Source organism: Podarcis vaucheri (assembly GCF_965113315.1).
Source record: "Podarcis vaucheri genome assembly, chromosome: 12".
NCBI classification, from domain to species: Eukaryota; Metazoa; Chordata; class Lepidosauria; order Squamata; family Lacertidae; genus Podarcis; species Podarcis vaucheri.
Window position 1 is genome coordinate 18,897,629 of NC_138750.1, and position 22,077 is coordinate 18,919,705.

General features: G+C 44.2%; 1 protein-coding gene across 1 annotated transcript in view; it reads right to left on the bottom strand.

Annotated features, from left to right (window-relative positions):
- Positions 1-9,579: 9,579 nt before the first annotated feature.
- ANO10 (anoctamin 10) overlaps positions 9,580-22,077 on the bottom strand; it is a 75,734-nt gene continuing 63,236 nt past the window's right edge. Inside the window, exon 12 of the mRNA XM_082194069.1 lies at positions 9,580-10,364. Coding sequence (XP_082050195.1) covers positions 10,320-10,364 — 45 coding nt within the window. The 3' untranslated portion in view covers positions 9,580-10,319. The remainder of the gene's footprint in view (positions 10,365-22,077) is intronic.

Below are 22,077 nucleotides of genomic sequence, written 5' to 3' on the forward strand. Positions count from 1 at the left end.
TGAAGTTTCCCAAAAAGCATGAGACACTCTCTCGCTAGCTCTTGGTATCAACCACTCATGTGAACAGGAAGTGTCTTGTTCTTTGAGTGTTAGTCATTGTGTTTTCTAACTTGAAAAAATGTTTTGATGAGACTACTGGAAGGAGAAAATCTGTACGGGTGTGTTTGTGGACTCTCGCTCCCCTTAAAAAAAAGGCTCCAAAGCCCATATTTTAAAATGCAAAAATTTGGGGGAGGTACTAATTGGATGACTATACTCCATATACTACCTTCCTTGGAAACAGGGTATGACAGCATTGAATTTGCTAGCAATTCACCCAAGGCTCTAGACAATAGAACTTCACATTTGTTTAGGACGAATGTCACAAAAAATGAAATAAAAACATAAGATTTATTTATCATTTAAGGTTGGAAATGAAAATTCTTTATAGAAATGGAATAGCAGGAATTTAAAATTTAACTTTTTAAACTCAATCATTCATAAGACAAGCCTGAAGAAAACAGAGCTAATGGACAATATAAAATACTCGACTTTATCTGACTTGGTCAGGTTGTGGGGGCACTTAGACCAGTGTTTCCCAACCAGTGTTCCGCGGCACACTAGTGTGCCGCGAGACGTTGCCTGGTGTGCCGTGGGAGGGAGGCGGGCGAGGCGGGCGGCGAGAGGCGGGGCGGCGACGGCGAGGAGAGGCCGCCCAGCGCGGGGCTCTCGCCGCCTGGCTGCCTGCGTGGCGCTGACGTCACGGGGCTGTAACGTGCCCCACATAGGCACACGCGGGGCGGCGAGCGAGCGAGCTCCCACATCCCATCGCCGCTCGCTTCGGCCAGCCTACTGGGCTGTCGCAGGCGGAAGGCCTGCGCATGCGCGAGGTTTTCGCGCCTTCGGGATTCCCTTCACGCCTTCCTCCTCCCGTGTCCTTGAGAGCGCGGGAAGCGGCAGCGCGAGACCGGCGTTGAGCCTGCTAGGTATTGCGCTTGCCAAGGCAGTCATTTGGGAAATGAAAACTTGCAAAGCAAGCAACCAGTTCAATCTGAAGTACGTGTATGCTTAATATCCTGTATCTGAAACCTGTTCTGCCCCCTCCCCCACACTTGGTGCCATTTTCATCTACACATGCAGCAGAGTAAGTTGACCCAGAATAGTACCAATTCAGATGGCAGGTGGGAGAATGACAGTGCTGAATGCTTTCCCATGTAGAACAGTCCCTGCAAATAAAAACCTAGCATATTTGGAAGAGGGATGCTAGCCTAACCATTACCTTCTATGCTGTTACTATTTTTTTATTTTTTTTTACATAAGTAAAAAGTGACCTTTCCCCATCTGGCATGGTGGTGTGCCTCGAGATTTTTTTCATGAAACAAGTGTGCCTTTGCCCAAAAAAGGTTGGGAAACACTGACTTAGACAGATGTGGTCAGAAGAGCAACAAATTTGACATCCTGAGAGTCTGCAAGTCCCATCTCTTCCAAACACACCCCCGTCCTTATATCTGAAAATAAAAGGGCTGGGTATCATGGATTAATCAAAGTTTCTTTTATCACAACCTTTTTGAAACCACCTGCCAGTCCAGAGTTAACAGAAACAAATTTACTTTATTAGGAAAGAGCTTGGAAGGATGCTAAGTAGTCTGTTAGCTGCCTCAAACCATACTGCAATTTTCCGCCTTTGGGCTTGCAATCCAGATTTGACTACAGTCCAAAACTACTTTCTGCATACGGGTGAGAACTGCACACAAAGTTTGCGTATCTCTCTCTCTCTCTGCTTCCCTGCCCCTGGGTCAAGTCATCTGAAATGGCTTAGAATAAAATATTCAGCGCAGCTTCACCAGCTGAAGATATGCTGCTTTAAAATGCTTTTTCATAAAATGGCCTCTGGTAAAGGGCGCTTTCCAGGAAAAACTCCAATGAAAGCTCTAGATTCATGTAATTTCTGTCAGTCCCCTTGAAAATTCTATGTGCAGATGAACATTGGGGCAAAATAGTTGATATGAATCAGTTCATTAATCCAGTCAACAGACCTCACACAAACACACAAAATTGCATTCTACAAAACACAATACAATTTAATCAAATAATCTATTAGTAATTTGGCATCCTGGCTACTATAACTCTGAATGTTATTTTTCACCACCTTTGAATATAAAGTTTATGACACAAACTAGCTAAATTCGTGTTGATAGTAATGAAGCTACCAGTGAAAATCAATGTCATGTTTTCCTGGCTGCTAACAGAGATATTTGATGAATTTGTATTCTGTTTCTGTATGGTGTATGGTGTATAATATTTTAATGTGAAGTCTGTGGGCTTAATCAATAAATTGACAGCTAATATGAATATATCTTATATTCTGCAAGCATGGATATGCTTCTGGCTGCTGCTAAAGATACCCCCTCTCCCAATCCTGAGGCTGCTTAAAATGCATGAATGAACACTCCCCCCCCCCCAAAAAAAAAACCACCTATCAATATTCACTTGCCTTCTATCAGTGCTAGCTACAAGCATGGAGAAGGGTAAAAATGCCATTTTTTCATATATCTCTAGGTCATTGGCTTTTTTACTCTGGTCTCCACTTCCTCTTTTCAATGTGACCCCCCCCCCCACTGTTTTAATGAATCCAAGTGGCCGATATACATAAATTTGCATGTATATACAGTGGCATCTCGGTTTTCAAATGTCTCTGTTGATGAACATCTCGGTTTTCGAATGCCGTAAACCCGGAAGTAAATGCTTCGGTTTTCGAACGCGCCTCGGAAGTCTAACATGAAACGTGGCTTCTGTTTTGAGGCTTCCATATTGAGTTTTTGAATGATTCGGAACTCAAACAGTCTTCCAGAACAGATTATGTTCAAAAACTGAGGTACCACTGTATATAAAGGACTGTAACCATTGCTGCTATGGCATTACGATCGCCAGTTCCACCTTGTAACCTGATTACACCAGTGTATGAGAGATTGCTCATATACGGTTAGGATTCACTGGGAACTTTAAGCTTAAATATCAACAGTTAACTTGTTTTTATACTGCCATCCCAACCATCTCACCTGCCTTGGTTAAAATAACTAAAGCTCCTCGGAAAACAAAAATCCTATCATTGTAAAACATAACAATACAAAGTTTTGCATTAAGTTGGGTTTTAGATGCAAAAGTGAAATATTGCAGATTAGGCAGGTGGCCTCGGGGAAAGGAAGTCAAAAGGGTTTTCCACTGAAGATGGAATGGGGGTGGTGCCTCAAAATTAGGGGCTGCTTCTCTTCTGCACCCTGAAGATAAAACCAACAACTGAAAGTGAGTGTGTGGGGAGGTATGTGTGTGTATATATGGCATTTACCTCAAAATGCAACTGCTGAAGAAAGGGCCAAAACGTACCAGGATTGCAGAGCTCAGAGGAGCTGGAAGCCAGCCAACCAGAAGAGGCTCTGAGGTGTTCTTGCCTGGAGACAGAGTCAGCATCCAAAGTCAGGTCCAGTCCTAGGAGCGGGCGAACAGCAATCCATGTGGTCTAATGGTCCAGGGGTCAGGGAATCCGATGATCTTGGGGTCAAGACGAGCAGGAAGCAGCAATATCAGGCCAGAAACTCCAAGCATTGTTGCCAGCGTCTGACTGCTGCTGAAAGCTCTGCTTAAGAAGGCTGAAGCCAGTTGGTTCTCATCAGTGCCTTCTCCTCTGAGTCCTTGAAGGCTGATCAGCTGCAGGTGGAGTCACTGCCTTCTCCCCCTTCAGGCTGCTGTTCAGCAGGCAAAGTTGACTCCTGGCCCTTGACACAGGGAAAGGGAGTTTAATCCTTTCCTCTCCTGCTCCTCCCCTGTTGCAGTCCTCCTGAATTTGTCACGGATAGCCAACATGGTTTTGGCGATCTACAGCTGCCTTCATTCCTGATCCTTGGGTATGCTTACTGAAGCTGATGGGATCAACAACTTCTGCAAGGCACCATGTTGACATTCCTTGTGGTAGGTCCATTATGGTTTCGGGAGGAAATCCCATGCTAGCACCCACGAGGAGTTTCTTTTGAATGCAAATAGCTTCAAACTTGTGTTTTCCATCAGGGCTACACAACCGGCAAGGAAAAGGTTAAACTTTCTCTCCGCCCCGCCCCCCCGATAATTATCACATTGTTAATTATCACATTAATAATTATCACTGCTGAGACTATCTACATTTTCAAAAACATGAAAGCCACAGAACTAATTGAGCCTGTGTTCAGATTGTAGAAAATGCAACAAATTGTATTTCTGATGATGCATAACGCTCCACTGAAATGGACCAAGTTGAATTTATGTCAAGGTGATTGATCAGGTTCCCGATTTCCTGTCCATGTGCATTTCTGATAATTTCAGCTTGCGTAATATTATCCTAATGTAGTTGCTCCTTTGACCTCTGCTTAAGCTTTAAAGTGGGCATATATGGATTTGCGCTGCCCTTACGTATTAACTTCTGCTAAATTTGACCTTGAGTTTTATCCAGCCCCCTCCAGATGTGCAACTCCGAATCGTGCATTGATTGCAAGAAGAAAATACGGTTTATATTAAGTTTTCGTTTGAAAGCACAAATGTAGAGGACATTATAAAGGAGGTTTCTCTTTTCCGCACAGTGTTTCGTGTCTAAATGTAGTATATTATTTGCTTGCTATGCACAATTTTACCAGGGAGATAATGCTGACCAGTGATATAGTGGAGGAGGAATGTGAAGGAACCACAGATCTGGGCCTTTTTTTCATCTGCTCTGGCAAGTGAATGAGGTAGAAATGGGGCTTCCAAGCTTTACTGTTTTTTTGTGATGGCAGAGGAAAACAGAATGAGCAAAATAATGACATGGCGGGTAGGCAGTACTTTTCATTGATGGGTTCCTACTTCAAACTACTAGTCTAACGCTCTGTGCTTGCATAGCTTGCTGCTTTCACTGGGGGACACTTTTTTCATTTATGTACCAATTACAAGGCTGCCAAAATATCCCATCATCACCGGGGCTGATGTATTAACTACCAGTCTAGGCAGCTTCTGTTAGTGGAATGGGGAAGGGAAGATGCCCTCTCGCCCTTTGCCTTGGGCGGCAAAAGTCTTCAGTGCTACTTTGCAAGTTGGATTCTTGTCTTTTTACCTAATTAAAGCTAGGAGCAGTATTTCAGCCGCCTGCAGATTTGTATCTAAAGCTTAATGGGTTCCCAAGTTGGAGTCCTGCAGCCAGAAGATTTCAGGGAAGTGAGCCCAAGTCTCCCAAGCTAAAACCCTACATGCTAACCATTCCACTGCCCCATGTCGGTTTGTTTTTCCGCAGCCTGCCAGCTGATCCTAATAAATTGGGCAGAATGCTGCGTACATATGGCTGATTTTCTCTCTATAATGATGCAACGTAGCTCTCTTGCTCTTTTTAGGAGTGGGGGTGGACACACACTATGGCGGAATGGCCAGGGCGCATGTTCTGCTGAGCTCTTGCCCTTCAAAGTTTACCACAGAACCATGGTTGAGAAAAGTTGCCTGGCTGTAAGGAAGGGCAATTCTCAAATACCACGAAAGGCCACTTCCTGTTCTCTCATGGTTGAAACAAAGAGTTGCAGAGTTGGAAGGGACCCTGAGGGTCATCTAGTCCAACCCCCTGCAATGAAGGAACACATAGCTGTCCCATATGGGGCTTGAACCTGCAACCTTGCCGTTATCAGGACCATGCTCTAACCCAGTGTTTCCCAACCGGTGTTCCGTGGCACACTAGTGTGCCGCGAGACGTTGCCTGGTGTGCCATGGGAGGGAGGCGGGCGAGTCGGGCGGCGAGAGGCGGGGCGGCGGGAGCGAGGAGAGGCCGCCCAGCGCGGGGCTCTCGCCGTCTGCCTACCTGGCTGCCTGCGTGGTGCTGATGTCACGGGGCTGTAACGGGCGAGCGAGCAAGCTCCCACATCCCATCGCCGGCTCTGCACCAGGCGGTAGAGCTCGGCGAAGTCGCCGCGCTGGAAGGCCAGCAGCACGCGCGCCTTGGCCAGGCTCTCGCCCGCCTGCGCCTCCAGGCACGGCGCCTCGGTGTCGGGCGGCAGCGAGCCCAGGAAGCGGCCCAGCCGGCCGGGGTCGCCCGCCTGCAGCAGCGCCTCGCACACGCACGAGACCTGCTCCGCTGAGAAGCGTGGCGAGCGCGGAGGATCGGGCGCGGCGGAGGCCAGCCCCGCGCTTGGAGAGGACGCAGCAGCCGTCGCCAAACCCGATCCTCCTCCTCCTGCTCCGCCGTCGTCCTCTGGCTCTCGGCCGGGAGGAGCCTGCGGCGACGGGGCGGGCGCCGAAGTTGGCAGAAGTTGGCGTGCCTCCTCGGCAGCGCCTTCGTCCTCCTCTTCCTGCCTCTGCTCTCCTCCGGTGGCGGGGGCACGCCGCCTTCCCCGGCCGGGGGGCTCGGCGGGGCCCGCGGGGAAGGAGGCCATGTTCGCGGCGCGTGGGATCGCGGCCCCCCTCGCCCGCCTCCGGCCCGCTCCCCTCCCCCTGCGCGCTGCCCTAGCCCTGCGGGTCTCCTCCCCCTGCGCCGCCGTCCCCTTTCCACATCCTAGGAGCCGCGGTCCGCCTTCCGCCCCCTGGCCGCGGCGCGGCTCCCAGCCCGGGCTGGCCTCCGCCTCCTGGGACGCGCGCCCACCCCCGCGGCCCCCCAAACTTCGGAGCAACTCTCCAGACGCTTCTCCCCTGCCTCGGTCTCCCTCCTTTCCACTTCTCTTCCCCCCTTCCTTCCCTCTTTCTTTCTCTTTCTCTCCCACCCGCCTTTCCTTCTATTAACTTTCCTTTCCCCTTCCCATGTAGAACAGTCCCTGCAAATAAAAACCTAGCATATTTGGAAGAGGGATGCTAGCCTAACATTTACCTTCTATGCTGTTACTATTTTTTTTTACATAAGTAAAAAGTGACCTTTCCCCATCTGGCATGGTGGTGTGCCTCGAGATTTTTTTCATGAAACAAGTGTGCCTTTGCCCAAAAAAGGTTGGGAAACACTGCTCTAACCAACTGGATGCCTTTGGACTACAATACACTGAATGCTGGAATACAGAATACTGGAATTTATTATTATTATTATTATTATTATTATTATTATTATTATTATTATTAGCAACTGCACAGCATGTTAAACACCCTCTTCAACCGGCTTTATTGGGCTCATTTTAACTAGCAGTACTGGTGCTGGAGGAGACTCTTGAGAGTCCCATGGACTGCAAGAAGATCAGACCTATCCATTCTTAAGGAAATCAGCCCTGAGTGCTCACTGGAAGGACAGATCCTGAAGCTGAGGCTCCAGTATTTTGGCCACCACATGAGAAGAGAAGACTCCCTGGAAAAGACCCTGATGTTGGGAAAGATGGAGGGCACAAGGAGAAGGGGACGACAGAGGATGAGATGGTTGGACAGTGTTCTCGAAGCTACCAGCATGAGTTTGACCAAACTGCGGGAGGCAGTGGAAGACAGGAGTGCCTGGCGTGCTCTGGTCCATGGGGTCACGAAGAGTCGGACACAACTAGGGGGGCCACTAGGGGGCGCATCGGAAGATGGCTGACAATAACATATCTCCGACCCACACGAGGTAATTTGGAGGCTATGATGGGGGTAATTAGCCTCCTTACCCCCCCCCAGGATGGTGGGGGGGACTGCCCTTGCCTGCTGTGCCCTACACCACCCCCGAATTTGTGGGGGTGGGGGCACTAGGCACAAAGCCCTCCTGTGGGATTCCAGCACTCCTGGATGCCGTCTCTGATTCGCGCCACTAGCTGCAAGAACTTCAAAAGAAACAATTTGGATGAAACTAATTGCACATTTTTCAAGGAAGAAGGGGGAGTAAAGACTGCTAACAGAAGAGATCTCCGATAAAACAATACAAGAATAAATCATGAGAAGATACGCTAAGATACGGTATGGCAAATGACTGATGGAAGAGGGGGGAAAAACCTTCCTTTCTTTCCTTATGTGATTAAATAAGAATCCCCTCCCCTCACGAGTCATAAATGTCGTTTTAAGGACTTAAGCTGTGGATTTAAGACTGTGTGGAGATAAACTTTTGAACCAGAGCATGTTTCAAGAAGAGCGTGGAATGTATAAGAGCTCTGAAATGACGCAGTTAAAAATGCCGTCGCCATATTGGGAAGCTCTGTCGGAGGACTTAAGTCTGAGAGGAGAAACAGAGAAATAGAGCTGCTTTTATATCATGGGTGAAACTCCTCAGAGGGATTTAAGAGCGACAGATCTGTAATTAATGATGGAAAGAGCGATGTTACCTATGAAGGCGATGATATATGGAAACCATCTTGATTTGAGGATTGGAAGAATGGGAAAACTCACACAGGATTATTATTATTGGTGTTTATCGGCTTAAGGAGACTATTAGAAGAGATCATAAAGAAAAAAGAGAAAATATATGAACAAGATGTGATGTGGAAACAGCAAGATAAGACTGGATAGAATTATGAACTCTGTTTGGACTGATTTGGTCTGATTTGGACATTAATGCAGTAGCAAGAAGATGATCAGAATCCCCCTTCGGATCTTGAAAAATGGGTCCCCCCAACAAAATTTAAAATTCGGCTTTGTAATTCGGAATTTATGTGATGTGATTTAATTTGATGTGATTGGCCGGTTAATAAAAATTATTATTTTTTTAAAAAAAGAAGAGTTGGACACAACTAAACGACTAAACAACAACAAAACTAGCAGTACAAGTGAGGCAAAGCCTAGAGGTCAACAGAAGTGACGGAATAGTGGAAGTATGACCATTTAGTTTGGCTCAGCTGGCAGATAGTTTCATTTAACTACTTTAAAAGTTATAGAAGTGACTCAGGCTTGCTGGTCATCCTATGTTTGGTCAGAACATCAGATGGCAAAAGCAGGTTTTCTTTCTGGAAAGCAACTGGGCAGAAATACTGGGTTGTGTATTTTTTTAAATATTGTTTATGGCTGCTTTTGTTACGTTGCAGCTATGCATTTGTTTCATGTTGTAAGCCTTCCCGAGAATGGTAAAAAGGAGGCATACAAATCAAATTATGTATGTAGAAATATTGGTTGCATCTGTCTGTTTAATTAAAGCTGAACATCTGATGAAGGCGCCTCGGTTATTATGGAGGGGCAGACCCCGCTGTGTTCCTGGCTGGAAGTAACAAAAAGTATGACTATAACACCTTGTGGTTCAATGCATCTGCAAAACAAAAGAGGTTGAGCTATCAAAATGATTTCCCAACTGCTGTTTAGTTAGTCCCAGTAAAGAAGCTGTGTGACTACTCCATTGTAAAACAATAAACAAGCCCTGAACCCAGACAATTTACTTCTGTCTGGGTTGTGACCGCAGTGCTAGGAGAAAGTTGGTGTGCACGCTGGACTTTGATCTGCACCATTGTTAATACCAGATGTTACTATATTATAAGTCCAACAGTCTTAGTAGCTACAGCATTGAGCTAGAGTCTTATCTAGACTTCAAAAGGTTTTCCAGAGAAGGAAGTTTCGCCTCTAGGGCAGGCCACACCTACGCACTAGAAAACAATCGCTGGCCTCATGCCATGTCCATGAGAGGATCTTGGGTTAAAAGTTCTCCAAATTGAAAGCCTGAAAGCCACAAAGAAAGATCTTGGTACACACAGGAAAAAATAGATGCACAATGATTAGATATTTTTAATGGCTCTCCTGCTGGTCAGATAAAACCATCGAATAATACAGCCTATATCTCATGACCCGGCAAAATGGAAGTGAATGATGAGCAGAAAGAATATACAAGCAGGGTTAAATTTGTACATCTCAGTGAGGATGCATCGCGTTGAGTGAGCTTCGCTGCATGCTGAATTCTTCCCTGCCCAGCTCCTTAAAATTAATAACTTGACAAGGCACAGGTTTTAAGCTTAAAATATTGTAATACTCTGTCTCATACATTTTACAGTACACGTTTTTTTTCCTTGAAAAAGATCCAAAACCTTGGGCTGGATTGGTCCTATAGGACAGATTTATACATCACATTTTACAGTAAACAAGACTTGGATTAATTCCTTCATAAATGCAGGGAACCATCTAATAAGCCACTTACAGAAAATAATGATGACTAGATATTCTAGCAGAAGGATGCAATTGCTCAACTGCTTTGGGGGATATGAAGCTGTGCATTAAGTATCGCTGCCTCACATTGGGGCTGTTTAGATGGTAAACCAGAGCTGGCACAGGCAGCGTATGCGGAGGGGGAAAATAAATAATCATATTCTTTCAATGAGACTTTTAGTGGTGATAAGGATAGGCAATGCTATATTATGGAGTGCTAGAACGTAGTACAAATACCATGCATGTCTTGCTGTTAATTCTCGTGTAGTCTATATCCTTACGCAGCTGCTCAGTTTAGCATCCTAGTTTGCTTGTTCTTTCAGGGACTCTGCCACCAACTTCATTTGCTGAAAGAAAAGAAGAAGGCAGAAAAATGAGGGAAGTTAAGCAAACACAGTAGGCATTAAGGTTTGAATGAACACCATCCAGTTGATCAATTCAAAGTGTTGGTGATGACCTTTAAAGCCCTAAACAGCCTCAGTCCTGTATACCTGAAGGAGCATCTACACCCCCATCATTCAGCCCAGACGCTGAGATTCAGCTCTGAGGGCCTTCTGGAAGTTCCCTTACCGCGAAAAGTGAGGTTACAGGGAGGTTATTTGCAATGGAGTTAGGAAATGTATGCAACGTTGAGCAGCAAGTAAGGAAGGGAACATCAATGTAGCGGGATGGGAAATCAACTTTTAAATTTGTATTAAATTTGAAATAATTTGATGTAAATTTGTTAAGTTTTTTGAAAAGCAATAAAAATTAATTGGCAAAGAAAGAAAGGAAAGGAAAGGAAAGGAAAGGAAAGGAAAGAAAATAAAAGAAAATAAAGAGTGCACTATGACTGGCAGAATCCGAGACCAGGGAAAAGAGACAGCGGAAGAAGATTGGAAGAAATTTAAGAACTATCTTAAGAAACATTGTAAAATTAATGAGTGTTAGAATGATGCGGCTTTAGAAATTAAGTGGATTACTGCTGTAAAGATTAAGTTAAAAGAAAAGAAAGGTTAACAATTAGATAAAATTAAGGGTGAGGATTTGCTGAACTAAATATTTGAAATTGGAATGCAGAAAGGGGAGGTATGAGGAGGTCGGTGAAGTAAGTTTTAAGAAAATAAGGATTTGAAATTATACTTGTTTTTTCTTGTTTGTGTTTGTTTTGTATTGTTGTGTTTGATTATATAACTTGTGAAACTTTAATAAATATTTTATAAAAAAAAAAGAGTGCACTGAGTCTGATCTGGGATTTTATATATTCAAAACCAGCACCAAATTATGGGACCACAGAACTGTTTTGTTATGTTTGTTGCTGTAAAGGACAGTTCTGTGCTGTGCTTCTGAAATGGCAAGGAAAGTGATTCGGGCAGAAGGAAGGGCCATGGCTCTTGGAAACCACTGGACGCTTTCCGTGTATCTTTCAAATGTAAAATATATTCAAAACAACAACACGATGAAGCTACACTTCCAGATCAACTATTAGCAAGTTTAATTCTGTTCCTGTTGCACAATGTTGTGCGATCCCTGTAACAGAAATCTCCAGAGCTGAATGATGGCATTCAAATTCTCCTTTAGGCAGCTTTGCTGCTCCATTTAGTTAGCCTTTAAAAAAGAAGCAGCAGCAGCCACAGCTACATTAATTAATAGTAAAACTATCAGAAGAAGACAGAATACAAAGTACTATTGAATTCATGACCCATCAGACTTGGACTAAATCGTTTATCCTGGAGCAATTTGCTCAAGTTATTGTGCTGCAATTTATGGCAAATGTAGAATCAGAAGAGGTGTTCTGTTCTGCTGTGCTCACTATATACAGCACAAATCTTGGAAACTGCATAAACTGTTTTATGATTCTTCATTTATTAAACAAATGATTATGATTTTTGTAAATAATTGACTAAAAAATCTTCAAAGCAGATAACAAAAGATAAAGCAGCAAAATCAAGAAAAATTCACATCTATACTTTAAAACGTACAAAAGTTAAAATACCAAAACAGATTAACATCAGCTCGAACTCCTAAGTGTCTAAATAAGAATGCTTTCAGAGGGCACCAAAAAGAATACAGTGAAGGTGCCAGCTTGATCTCAAAAGGCGGGGAATTCCAAAGTTTAGGCGCTGCCACACTAAACAGAGTTCTTACAAATGCAGAAAAGGTATTTTAAGTGGCATCTGTCGTAGTGCCAATTCTGCCAATCGAAGTTGCCGAATGGGCACGCATGTGGTAAAGGTGGTATCGTAGGCTATATTATTATTTTTTGATGGATGAGCAGACCTTTTGTATGGTTTATTCATTCATTCATTCATTATTTTCAAATTTTTACATTTCATTTGTTTTACAATCAATTTCATAATTTGATTTCCTTTCCCCTCTTTCTGCGGTTCCTTACATTTATTATTTAATATCTTCTGCATATCCAAATTCATTTCACTTGCTCATTTAAGTATCTACTGTAAATATATACTCTAACTGCAGGTTATTACAATAATCCTGCTAATGTTTTTATCTGTCTGCAATTTATCTGTAAATATTCAATAAACCATTTACATTCTTTTATAAAAAGTTTGTTATCTTGATTTCTTATTCTTCCTGTAAGTTGGAAAATGATGTTTATTTTGGTATACTTCCACTTTATTTATATTTGAATTTCTTTCTCCTATTTTTTTTCTAACTGCAAAGTCTTTGATCGGATCCTCAAAACTAATCTTACGTAATGCATCTGCTTATATACAATACTTAGTCAAGATAAGGCATCCTGCCTGCCTTGTTGCAGAGTTGCTCTGTTGGGATTTTTAATATACTTCAGCTGAGAAAATGAATACTCGGCCGAGCCAATTGTGACCGGTAATGTTAAAAATCCAGCAACGGGAATTTTCTGTGGTGCTCCCGTCCCCTTGATGCCCCTAAGAATACTGTATGCTTCTTTTGCATATTTTCCCAGCCCTGGTGGTGGCCATCATCCCCTTCTGCAGCAAAGCATTAACCACCCCCTAGACCAGTGGTTCTCAACCTGTGGGTCCCCAGATGTTGTTGGACTACAACTCCCATCATCCCTAGCTAGCAAGGCCAGAGCTCAGGGGTGGTGGGAGTTGTAGTCCAGCAACATCTGGGGACCCACAGGTTGAGAACCCCTGCTCTAGACCAACCCAGTGAATCGTCTTTGACTAGTTTCTACAAGGCAGGATGGACCAATAAAAAGGCAATGAGCCTCACCCTGAAAGTACTCTGTCCACATCCTCAGGCCACAACAATTGAAACTGATCCCTGGAGCGCTGAACACTTGGTGATCCAAGGACCCCTCTCTGACCTGCTTCGCATATGGTGTCAAATTTGATGTGGGCGACTTTGGCCCCAAAGAGCTTTGCAAACATTTCATGGGATGCCACTGAGTGGTCAGATGGGAACACTCTGGCACTGAACACAACCAGACCTTTGACTGCTCAAAGAGCGCTCCACTTTGAGCTTTGCCTGCCAAGAGGATGCAACGGCAGTAAACAAGATAGATCCTTGAGAAAAGCAAAAAAAGCCAAAGCTGCACTCCCTTTCCCCAGCAATCCAAGTAAAACTTGTAGGCATCACACTCTCAAAAGAAGCACTTTCTATGGTAATGAGAAGTGACCTTAAAAATGCTACAATAGAGATGCTAACAAAAAAGGGGAGGGGATGTTCCTTGCAAAATATTTTAAAAGCCTGAGATAAATCACACAAAGGTATAGCACTTGATGAAAACTGTATTCAAAGAATGAATGGGGAAGAAATCTGGTTTACATATCAAAACTAGGAGCGGTTTCTGATATCTGGGGGTGGTGTAGCAGTTAGAGAGTATTGAATTAGGACCGGGAGATGCAGGTTCAGCTGTGTAGCTCCAGATATGAGCCTGGGACCACCATACAGGGGGGTTATGAGGATAAAACGAGGGAGGGGAGACAATGCCTGCATTGCCTTGAGTTCTTTGGCAGATCTAAGTTAGGATCTAAGAGTAAATCCTATATACAAATTGGTTGGCATTCATCGGTCTTGAGACACAATGAAGTGCACCTCCAGGCGTGAAATCAGACCGCTGGAGAATCACGGCGCCTGCTGTGGCTGCAAAGATCGGTAACTCGTAAGTGCTGCCTCCTGCATTGTTTTTGCTGCATTAGCAGCACCATAGTGACCTCTCCTGGGTGCAAGCCTGGGCAGTGTGTCTGAAGGTCCTGGGCTGCCCAGACGACAAGACCACCTCTCAGCCTTGCTGATGTAGTCCAAAGGAAAGCAGAGCAATACACTTGGCACCAGCCGGGCTGCAGGAGTTGCCAGAAGGAGGCATACAAGACACCATCCAACCATCTTAGGGACTCCACAGATTTATGATGGGTTTACTTAGCTTTTTCTTCTCCCGAAGAATAGAATACATACTAATAGTGAAGCTCATTCTCCTGAAAGTGGTTCCTTAACTGGCCAAAATGAAACCACCCACAAGGCAGAAGTGGTTTGGTAGAACCACAGGATTTGCAGACACAGGGCGGGGGATGTTTAGAAAGAAGAGGAATATCCTCAATAGTTCGCAGGTTGTGTTTTTCTTTTGTTGGGTGGCGAATGGAACATTAGATGTGTAGGGGGATGTGTAGAAAGTATCCTGACCAGGAGCGCTCTACCCTGCCACTTTTTGTTATAGGTCCTACTTGGTGGTATTTAGCTCTTCAAAATACCAGACACATGCAAAATCTACTAGACCAGTGGTAGGCAAAGTGGGTGGTACCATCCCCTGGGGGGTGGGATTACCTAGAGGGGCAAGGAGGTGATGGGGGGCGGGCGGGCTGGAGGTGTAAATGACTATCAGACTTTGAAAAGCTGGTATCACTGCATCAAGTTCATCAATTTTGTGGAACTAAACTAGTTTTCATTGGATTCAGAATAAATGTGCAGTTATGGTTATTGTTATCTTCCTTAGTGGGTTGTGCAAACAGCTATTCTGAACAATCCATTTTGTAGGGCAGGGGGCACTGGGAATGAGTTTAAGAAATCAAGGTACAGTGACCCTCCTAAAAAACATTTGGGAACTACTGTAACAACAATAATAACAACAACAATTTATTTATACTCTGCCCATCTGGCTGGGGTTCCCCAGCCACTCTGGGCAGCTCCCAACAGAATAATAATAATAATAATAATAATAATAATAATAATAATAGTGATAAAAGATCAAACATTAAAAACTTCCCTAAACAGGGCTGCCTTCAGGTGTCTTCTAAAAATCAGATAGTTGTTTATTTCTTTGGCATCTGATGGGAGGGCATTCCACAGGGCAGGCGCCACCACCAAGAAGGCCTTCTGCCTGGTTCCCTGTAGCTTCACTTCTCGCAGTGAGGGAACCTCCAGAAAAGGCCCTCGGAGCTGGACCTCAGTGTCTGGGCTTATGTAACCATAAGTTATGTATGGTGCTGTCTTACATTGCATTCGTCTATCTTGGGACAATCTATTGCAACTGGTAGCTGCTATCCTCCAGGCTCTCAGCTCCTCCCCACTTTACTGCAACACAATAACGCTTAAATTGGTGGTACCTGGCGTCTTCTGTGCATGGGCCCTAGTCTTACCCCCTTCCTACAAAGATCAGGAAGATGTCTATTACCACTCGCATGCGAAGCAAACAGCCTTCCTTGCTGCTTTCAACAGTGGGAAGCTTCGCCATGACATCCCCTCTCCCCGCCCCAAGACAATCTAGCATTAGCAAAATGTGGGCCGGCGAGTTAATACGCTGCGGAAGGCAAGGCTGCTTGCTGTGAATATGACACATCCCAATTGACAGAGGACCCCACAGCAAAAGGTGCTGGAAGGCAGATGGCATTTCCTGAGCAATGGCTCCTCGCACAACGGCACGCCGCTCAAGAGCTGATAGAAATCACAAGCCTCGGTCTATGCCTGAATGTAATTAAATCTCATTTAATGGTGGGGTTTCATCTGTGAATAGGACAATCGGAGAAAATTAATTCCGGAAGACTAGCTGTGTCAGGCTGCAAGGTGCCAGGCTTTTTCATCCTTCTTTTTGGCTGTTACTGAATAACTGACTTATGATGGGAAAGGGAAAAACAAGTTACTTAGGATGTTCCAAGCTCTAAGGAGTTTGTCTGCTGTGCCTTTTCATGCAGCGCCTCGACGAGGATTTGTCTGTGATAATAAAATCTTCTTTAAAACCAAGAGCTTAGTTTATCCTCCAGACTTCTGACGTTACTACCTGCATATTGACAAAGCCCATTATACAAAAGGGTCTTGACTTAGTCTACTACAGCTGTAAGTGTGGAATGGAAAGAAGGAAGGCATTCAATTCCCTTCACTAAAGCAATTCCCTTTCGACTAAAATTCTGGCTACCGTGGCTTAGGATGGAGCAGCCATTCACAGCTCAACAGTGAAGATATCTCAGCCAAAAATATTTTAAAAGTTATATTTACTCACAGCATAATGGAATCAAGTTAAGTGCTTCCAAGGGCATTGAGTTCAATGTGCTGAAATCTCTTTCACTGAAGTCAATAGGACTTCCAAGTGCTTAATGCTGGATATTCTCTTTAAATATGTTTTTCCCTTGCCTCTCAGTCTCTCACAGATTAAAACAAATTTAAGACAAACATAATACAGGGCCAAACTAGATGAGATGCCATTCACTCAGGTCCATGAATGAGTTTTTAAAATAAAACGGAAGGCCAGGAGGCCGAATGAAGGCCTTGGCATGGGGTCCCCACTATGATCGCAAGATGGGTTTGTCCCCATGCTTGCTATTTGCATCAGGGAGATATTTACTTTAACACATTCATGAAACTGAATGGACGGTTAAGTCCAGTCAAAGGCAGCTATGGGGTTGCGGCGCTCATCTCACTTTCAGGCCGAGGGAGCCGGCGTTTGTCCACAGACTTCTTTCCGGGCCATGTGGCCGGTATAACTAAACCGTTTCTGGCACAATGGGACACTGTGATGGAAACCAGAGTGCACGGAAACGCTGTTTAACCTTCCCGCCGTGGTGGTACCTATTTATCTACTTGCACTGGTGTGCTTCCAAACTGCTAGGTTGGCAGGAGCTGGGACAGAGCAACGGGAACTCACCCTGTTGCGGGAATTTGAACCACCGATCTTGTGATTGGCAAGCATTGTAACTTGAAGCCATTGGTCTTACCCTCCAGAGCAGGAGAAATCAAGATATACGTAACACTAAACAGTGGGCTGGAGGGACGCGGGTGGCGCTGTGGGTAAAACCTCAGCGCCTAGGACTTGCCGATCGCATGGTCGGCGGTTCGAATCCTCGTGGCGGGGTGCGCTCCCGTCATTCGGTCCCAGCGCCTGCCAACCTAGCAGTTCGAAAGCACCCTTAAGTGCAAGTAGATAAATAAACTGCTAATTACATGAATGCTGTCGAAACTCAGTATAGCAGAACATTAGCAAAAGACAATCCAATTCCACAGCAATAACCTCACTCCTTAAAAAGCATACTAGCTCGATCTCCTTGCAGAGCTTGGCAACTAATTATTTTACTTTTTCAGATGCATGGACAACTTTCCCTTGCAATGAATGCACACAGGTGTACAGTCTTACCTCGGGTTGGATGTGCTTTAGGTTGAGCGTTTTCAGGTTATGCTCCGCAGCAACCCGGAAGTAACGGAATGTGTTACTTCCGGGTTTCGCCGCTCGTGCAGACGCTAAAAATGACGTCACGCGCATGCGTGGAAGAGGCGAATCGCAACCCACGCAGACGCGGGTTGTGTTAGCTTCAGGATGCGAACGGGGCTCTGGAACGGATTCCGTTCGCATTCAGAGGTACCATTGTATGCTCAAAGGGGAAACTTCCAGTTTGTGCAAGCTGTTACTTCTGAAAACGTGCTACATATTTAACTGTTGTTACCTGCCTTGGGATCTTTGGGTGAAGGGTGGGTATAAAACCCCAATAAATAAATGAAAGGAGAAAGTTAGTAAGGGCTGAAATTGCCAAACTTTCTACCAACAAAGATTCTGCACTGAGTTTACTGCACCATACTAAGGGAAGCATATGCAACACTGTGTCCAAAATGCTTGAATATAATATTTAAGAGCTGTGCAAATAATTATCAGGCAGTACAGGAAAAAACCGTGTGTGTGTGTGTGTGAGAGAGAGAGAGAGAGAGAGAGAGAGAGAGAGAGAGAGATATGAAATCATACAGACTCCACTATTATGCAAACCAATTTAATCCTGAAAAAAATATATATATTCTGAACCCCATGATGATGGAACACATCTTAGAAACAGAAGTTAGAAAATATGGAAAGCTTGGTTCTTTGGTTCGTCGTATTCCTTTAATGTGGTTTGTTTGTTCCTCTGAAATCCCAGCTCTGTCTTTTTAATACGGTTTGTTATGGTTCACCCTAAGTGACCAGGAGATTTTGTTGTTGAAGTGCTAAAAGAATGTTCTGTTAGGAATCACTGTAAGACAACTGCACTCTGGAATATGTCATTTTAGGTTACTCCTTCTATATATGCTTTAAACATTTGGCTACAGCCCAAGAGAGGCAACTGCATGCATTCAAGCAAAAGTCATGTACACAATGAGGTGGCAGGACAATGGCTTTTGGCTTCTTCCTGGCAGCAACTTGCAGCACTTAACACTCAACGCACACCCTCACCAACGAAAAGTACTTTGGCAAGCTGGCCTGGGAGCAAGTTCCTGCAGCCAGAAAAGCAAAGCAAAAACCCTTTTATACCTGCCCACTAAAATCTAGTGCATGCAGCTTTTGTGTGTGACCAAAAACATTTTGTAAAACAGGACAGCAACATATAGGCCAATGTAATATTGAATTTGGTGACATGCCTTCAAACGATTAAGATTAATTAAACATTGTAAGTTCATGCAATCCTCTAGCCATGTAGGGAACTAATGTTTTTCTCTTTGTTAAAGACAAATGTCTGCAGTCTGAAAAAATCTTTGAACATTTTTTGCTTTCTGCTCAGACATATCTGCTTATCAGGAGATTCCAACTTGTTCTTTTGCAGGCATGTCTAGCTATTCTGGTTAGACATTACTGTGTATACCAATATTTCCATTCGTTTTTGTGGAGGGGGGAGTTTTCTCCTTATAAAGAAAAATAGATTTCCATAAAATGAAGAGTGGTTAAAAAAAGCCTCTCAAAATATTTTGATGGGAACATAATGAAACAGAGAGGAAAGCAAGAATCAGACGGGGGAGTGGGTCCGTCAGTGGAGAAAACACACACTAACCACAGCCCGCTCCTGTGATAAACTTGAGAAAAAAGATTCACAGTTCATAAAAATATACCTCTCAGAGGAGCATGAAGAATAATATCTGCCATGGCAACCAACCAGGACCATCTTCTGGCACTCTCTGAATGAGCATTTATGAGCAGATTAATTCGATACATGCACTGATGAAAGGACTCCTGAGATCTATAACTGTCTGCCACATATTACACTTACTGTGCAACTGGCTGTTTAGAACAGATTGCACAATATCCATATTGACCCAGCACTTTCACAGCACATTTATATGAAACAGATTAAGCACACATGCCATGCCATTCTGAACCACCCTTTTTAATAGGTGTTTTACAAACAGCACGGTACTGCTCTGTGATCTTTATTTTAAAACAAATCGAGAGCTAGAAGCCAACAGAGATTTGTTGGCAATGGCTTGGGAATTTCAAAGAATTGTCTATAAAAAGTCATGAATGATCATCTGTCAGGCAATAATATTAACCCACCCACCCCACACACAGAAAATATGTATCTGTATCTATGGCACTGCTATCATCTGATTGATGGTTGGCAATGTGGTCGTATTTCAAAGGCATAATCAGACCAAAACACTTTGTCAATAATTATGTCTCCCAGAATACAACAGTATTTCTTTTTCAAAAAAAACTGCATCTTATGAGCACCCAGCACACAGGAATAGGTAGAGATATAAACATCCTGGAAATTTTGAAGCCATAAACATTTGTCGTTATTATTGTTCTCCGCAATCCAACAGTGTGCCCTTTATTCATTTCAACAGATTTAAGTGCACCTTAACTTAGTATTGGATTGGGGCCTATGCGTGCATAAAAGATTTTGGAGAAATCGTCACAGGTAATATATAAATGTAGGCATTATTTAACTATTGTGAAGAATATGAAATGTCCTACATATAGCCAAGGCTAGTGGCATATACAGTTGTATGCTTAGAGAACAAAATATGGTCTTTATTTTTCATTCTAACAATACAATGCAAGAATCTGTGCTCAAGCAGACTGGCATCTAAGCAGAGATTTTTGCTTGTTGACAAATACAAAAGATATATACAGTGGACCCTTGGGTTACATTACCTTCGGGTTGCAAACTTTCGGGTTGCGAACACAGCAAACCCGGAAGTGTATACTAGCAGTCCACAATCATTTTGAAGGTAAAAGATGAAAAGGTAAAGGGACCCCTGGACGGTTAAGTCCAGTCAAAGGCAGCTATGGGGTTGCGGCGCTCATCTCACTTTCAGGCCGAGGGAGCCGGCGTTTGTCCACAGACTTCTTTCCGGGCCATGTGGCCGGTATAACTAAACCGTTTCTGGCACAATGGGACACTGTGATGGAAACCAGAGTGCACGGAAACGCTGTTTAACCTTCCCGCCGTGGTGGTACCTATTTATCTACTTGCACTGGTGTGCTTCCAAACTGCTAGGTTGGCAGGAGCTGGGACAGAGCAACGGGAACTCACCCTGTTGCGGGAATTTGAACCACCGATCTTGTGATTGGCAAGCATTGTAACTTGAAGCCATTGGTCTTACCCTCCAGAGCAGGAGAAATCAAGATATACGTAACACTAAACAGTGGGCTGGAGGGACGCGGGTGGCGCTGTGGGTAAAACCTCAGCGCCTAGGACTTGCCGATCGCATGGTCGGCGGTTCGAATCCTCGCGGCGGGGTGCGCTCCCGTCATTCGGTCCCAGCGCCTGCCAACCTAGCAGTTCGAAAGCACCCTTAAGTGCAAGTAGATAAATAGGGACCGCTTACCAGCGGGAAGGTAAACAGCGTTCCGTGTGCTGCGCTGGCTTGCCAGATGCAGCTTCGTCACGCTGGCCACGTGACCCGGGAGTGTCTGCGGACAGCGCTGGCTCTGGGCCTCTAGAGTGAGATGAGCGCACAGCCCTAGAGTCTGTCAAGACTGGCCCATACGGGCAGGGGCACCTAAACAGTGGGCTGAGTAAAAGTTGGTATGTCTGTCACGTCCCCATTCTTACTTGGTCCCCATCCTTGCTGACTAGAGGAGTCAAGGAAGCCCAAGTGATCCATGACAGAAGTGTATGTCAAAGGGCTACAGCATTCTTTATGGCAGTCTTGGATCCAAATTTAACTTCACCTCGGAAATATTCATGGCCATGTACAAGTTTATAGAGAAAGTAAATAAAAATACAACTACGCAGCTTCTGAGGACAAACCCTGGAAAGTGATGAACAGATAAGGAGTAAACAGAATGGCACATCAAGTTGATGAATTATGCCGAAATGGCTAAAATGACTGGAAGAATCAGAAATCAGGACAACCAAAATTTAAGAAGGAATGGGGAAAATTTATAACTTATCTTAAAGACCATAGTAAACAGTTAAAATTGTAAGCAGGATTGCAATATCCCTTGTAGTTTAATGATGAATTTTGGATACAACGGAGAGGTAAAATATTTGGATTACAAAAGATGCGGGAGAAAATGATTAACAAAAGGACCCACGAAAGAGAGGAGGGAAGTCCAAGAGATTCCTTGGAATCTTGTTTTTATGTTATATGTTGAATATGTGACTGTAAAATTTTAATCTGAAAAACCATATATATATATACTGCATATATGGAGTAAGCAGCAGGCAGCAAGGAGTCACATTGTAAAGCAACACCAACAGCAAAACCATGCGGATGGAGACTAAATATAATCAGAAAATAATCTTCCTCGCAGCCCTGCCAAATCTGAAATGTGTCATTTTAAATATCTACTTTATGGCACATACTGCCTATCCTGATCCTTGCTAATCCAAATCACAGGTTGGGCACTTGCAAGATTAGTGGGAGTGACTGGTTACCATCCGTCTGTCTCGGGAGTAAGCA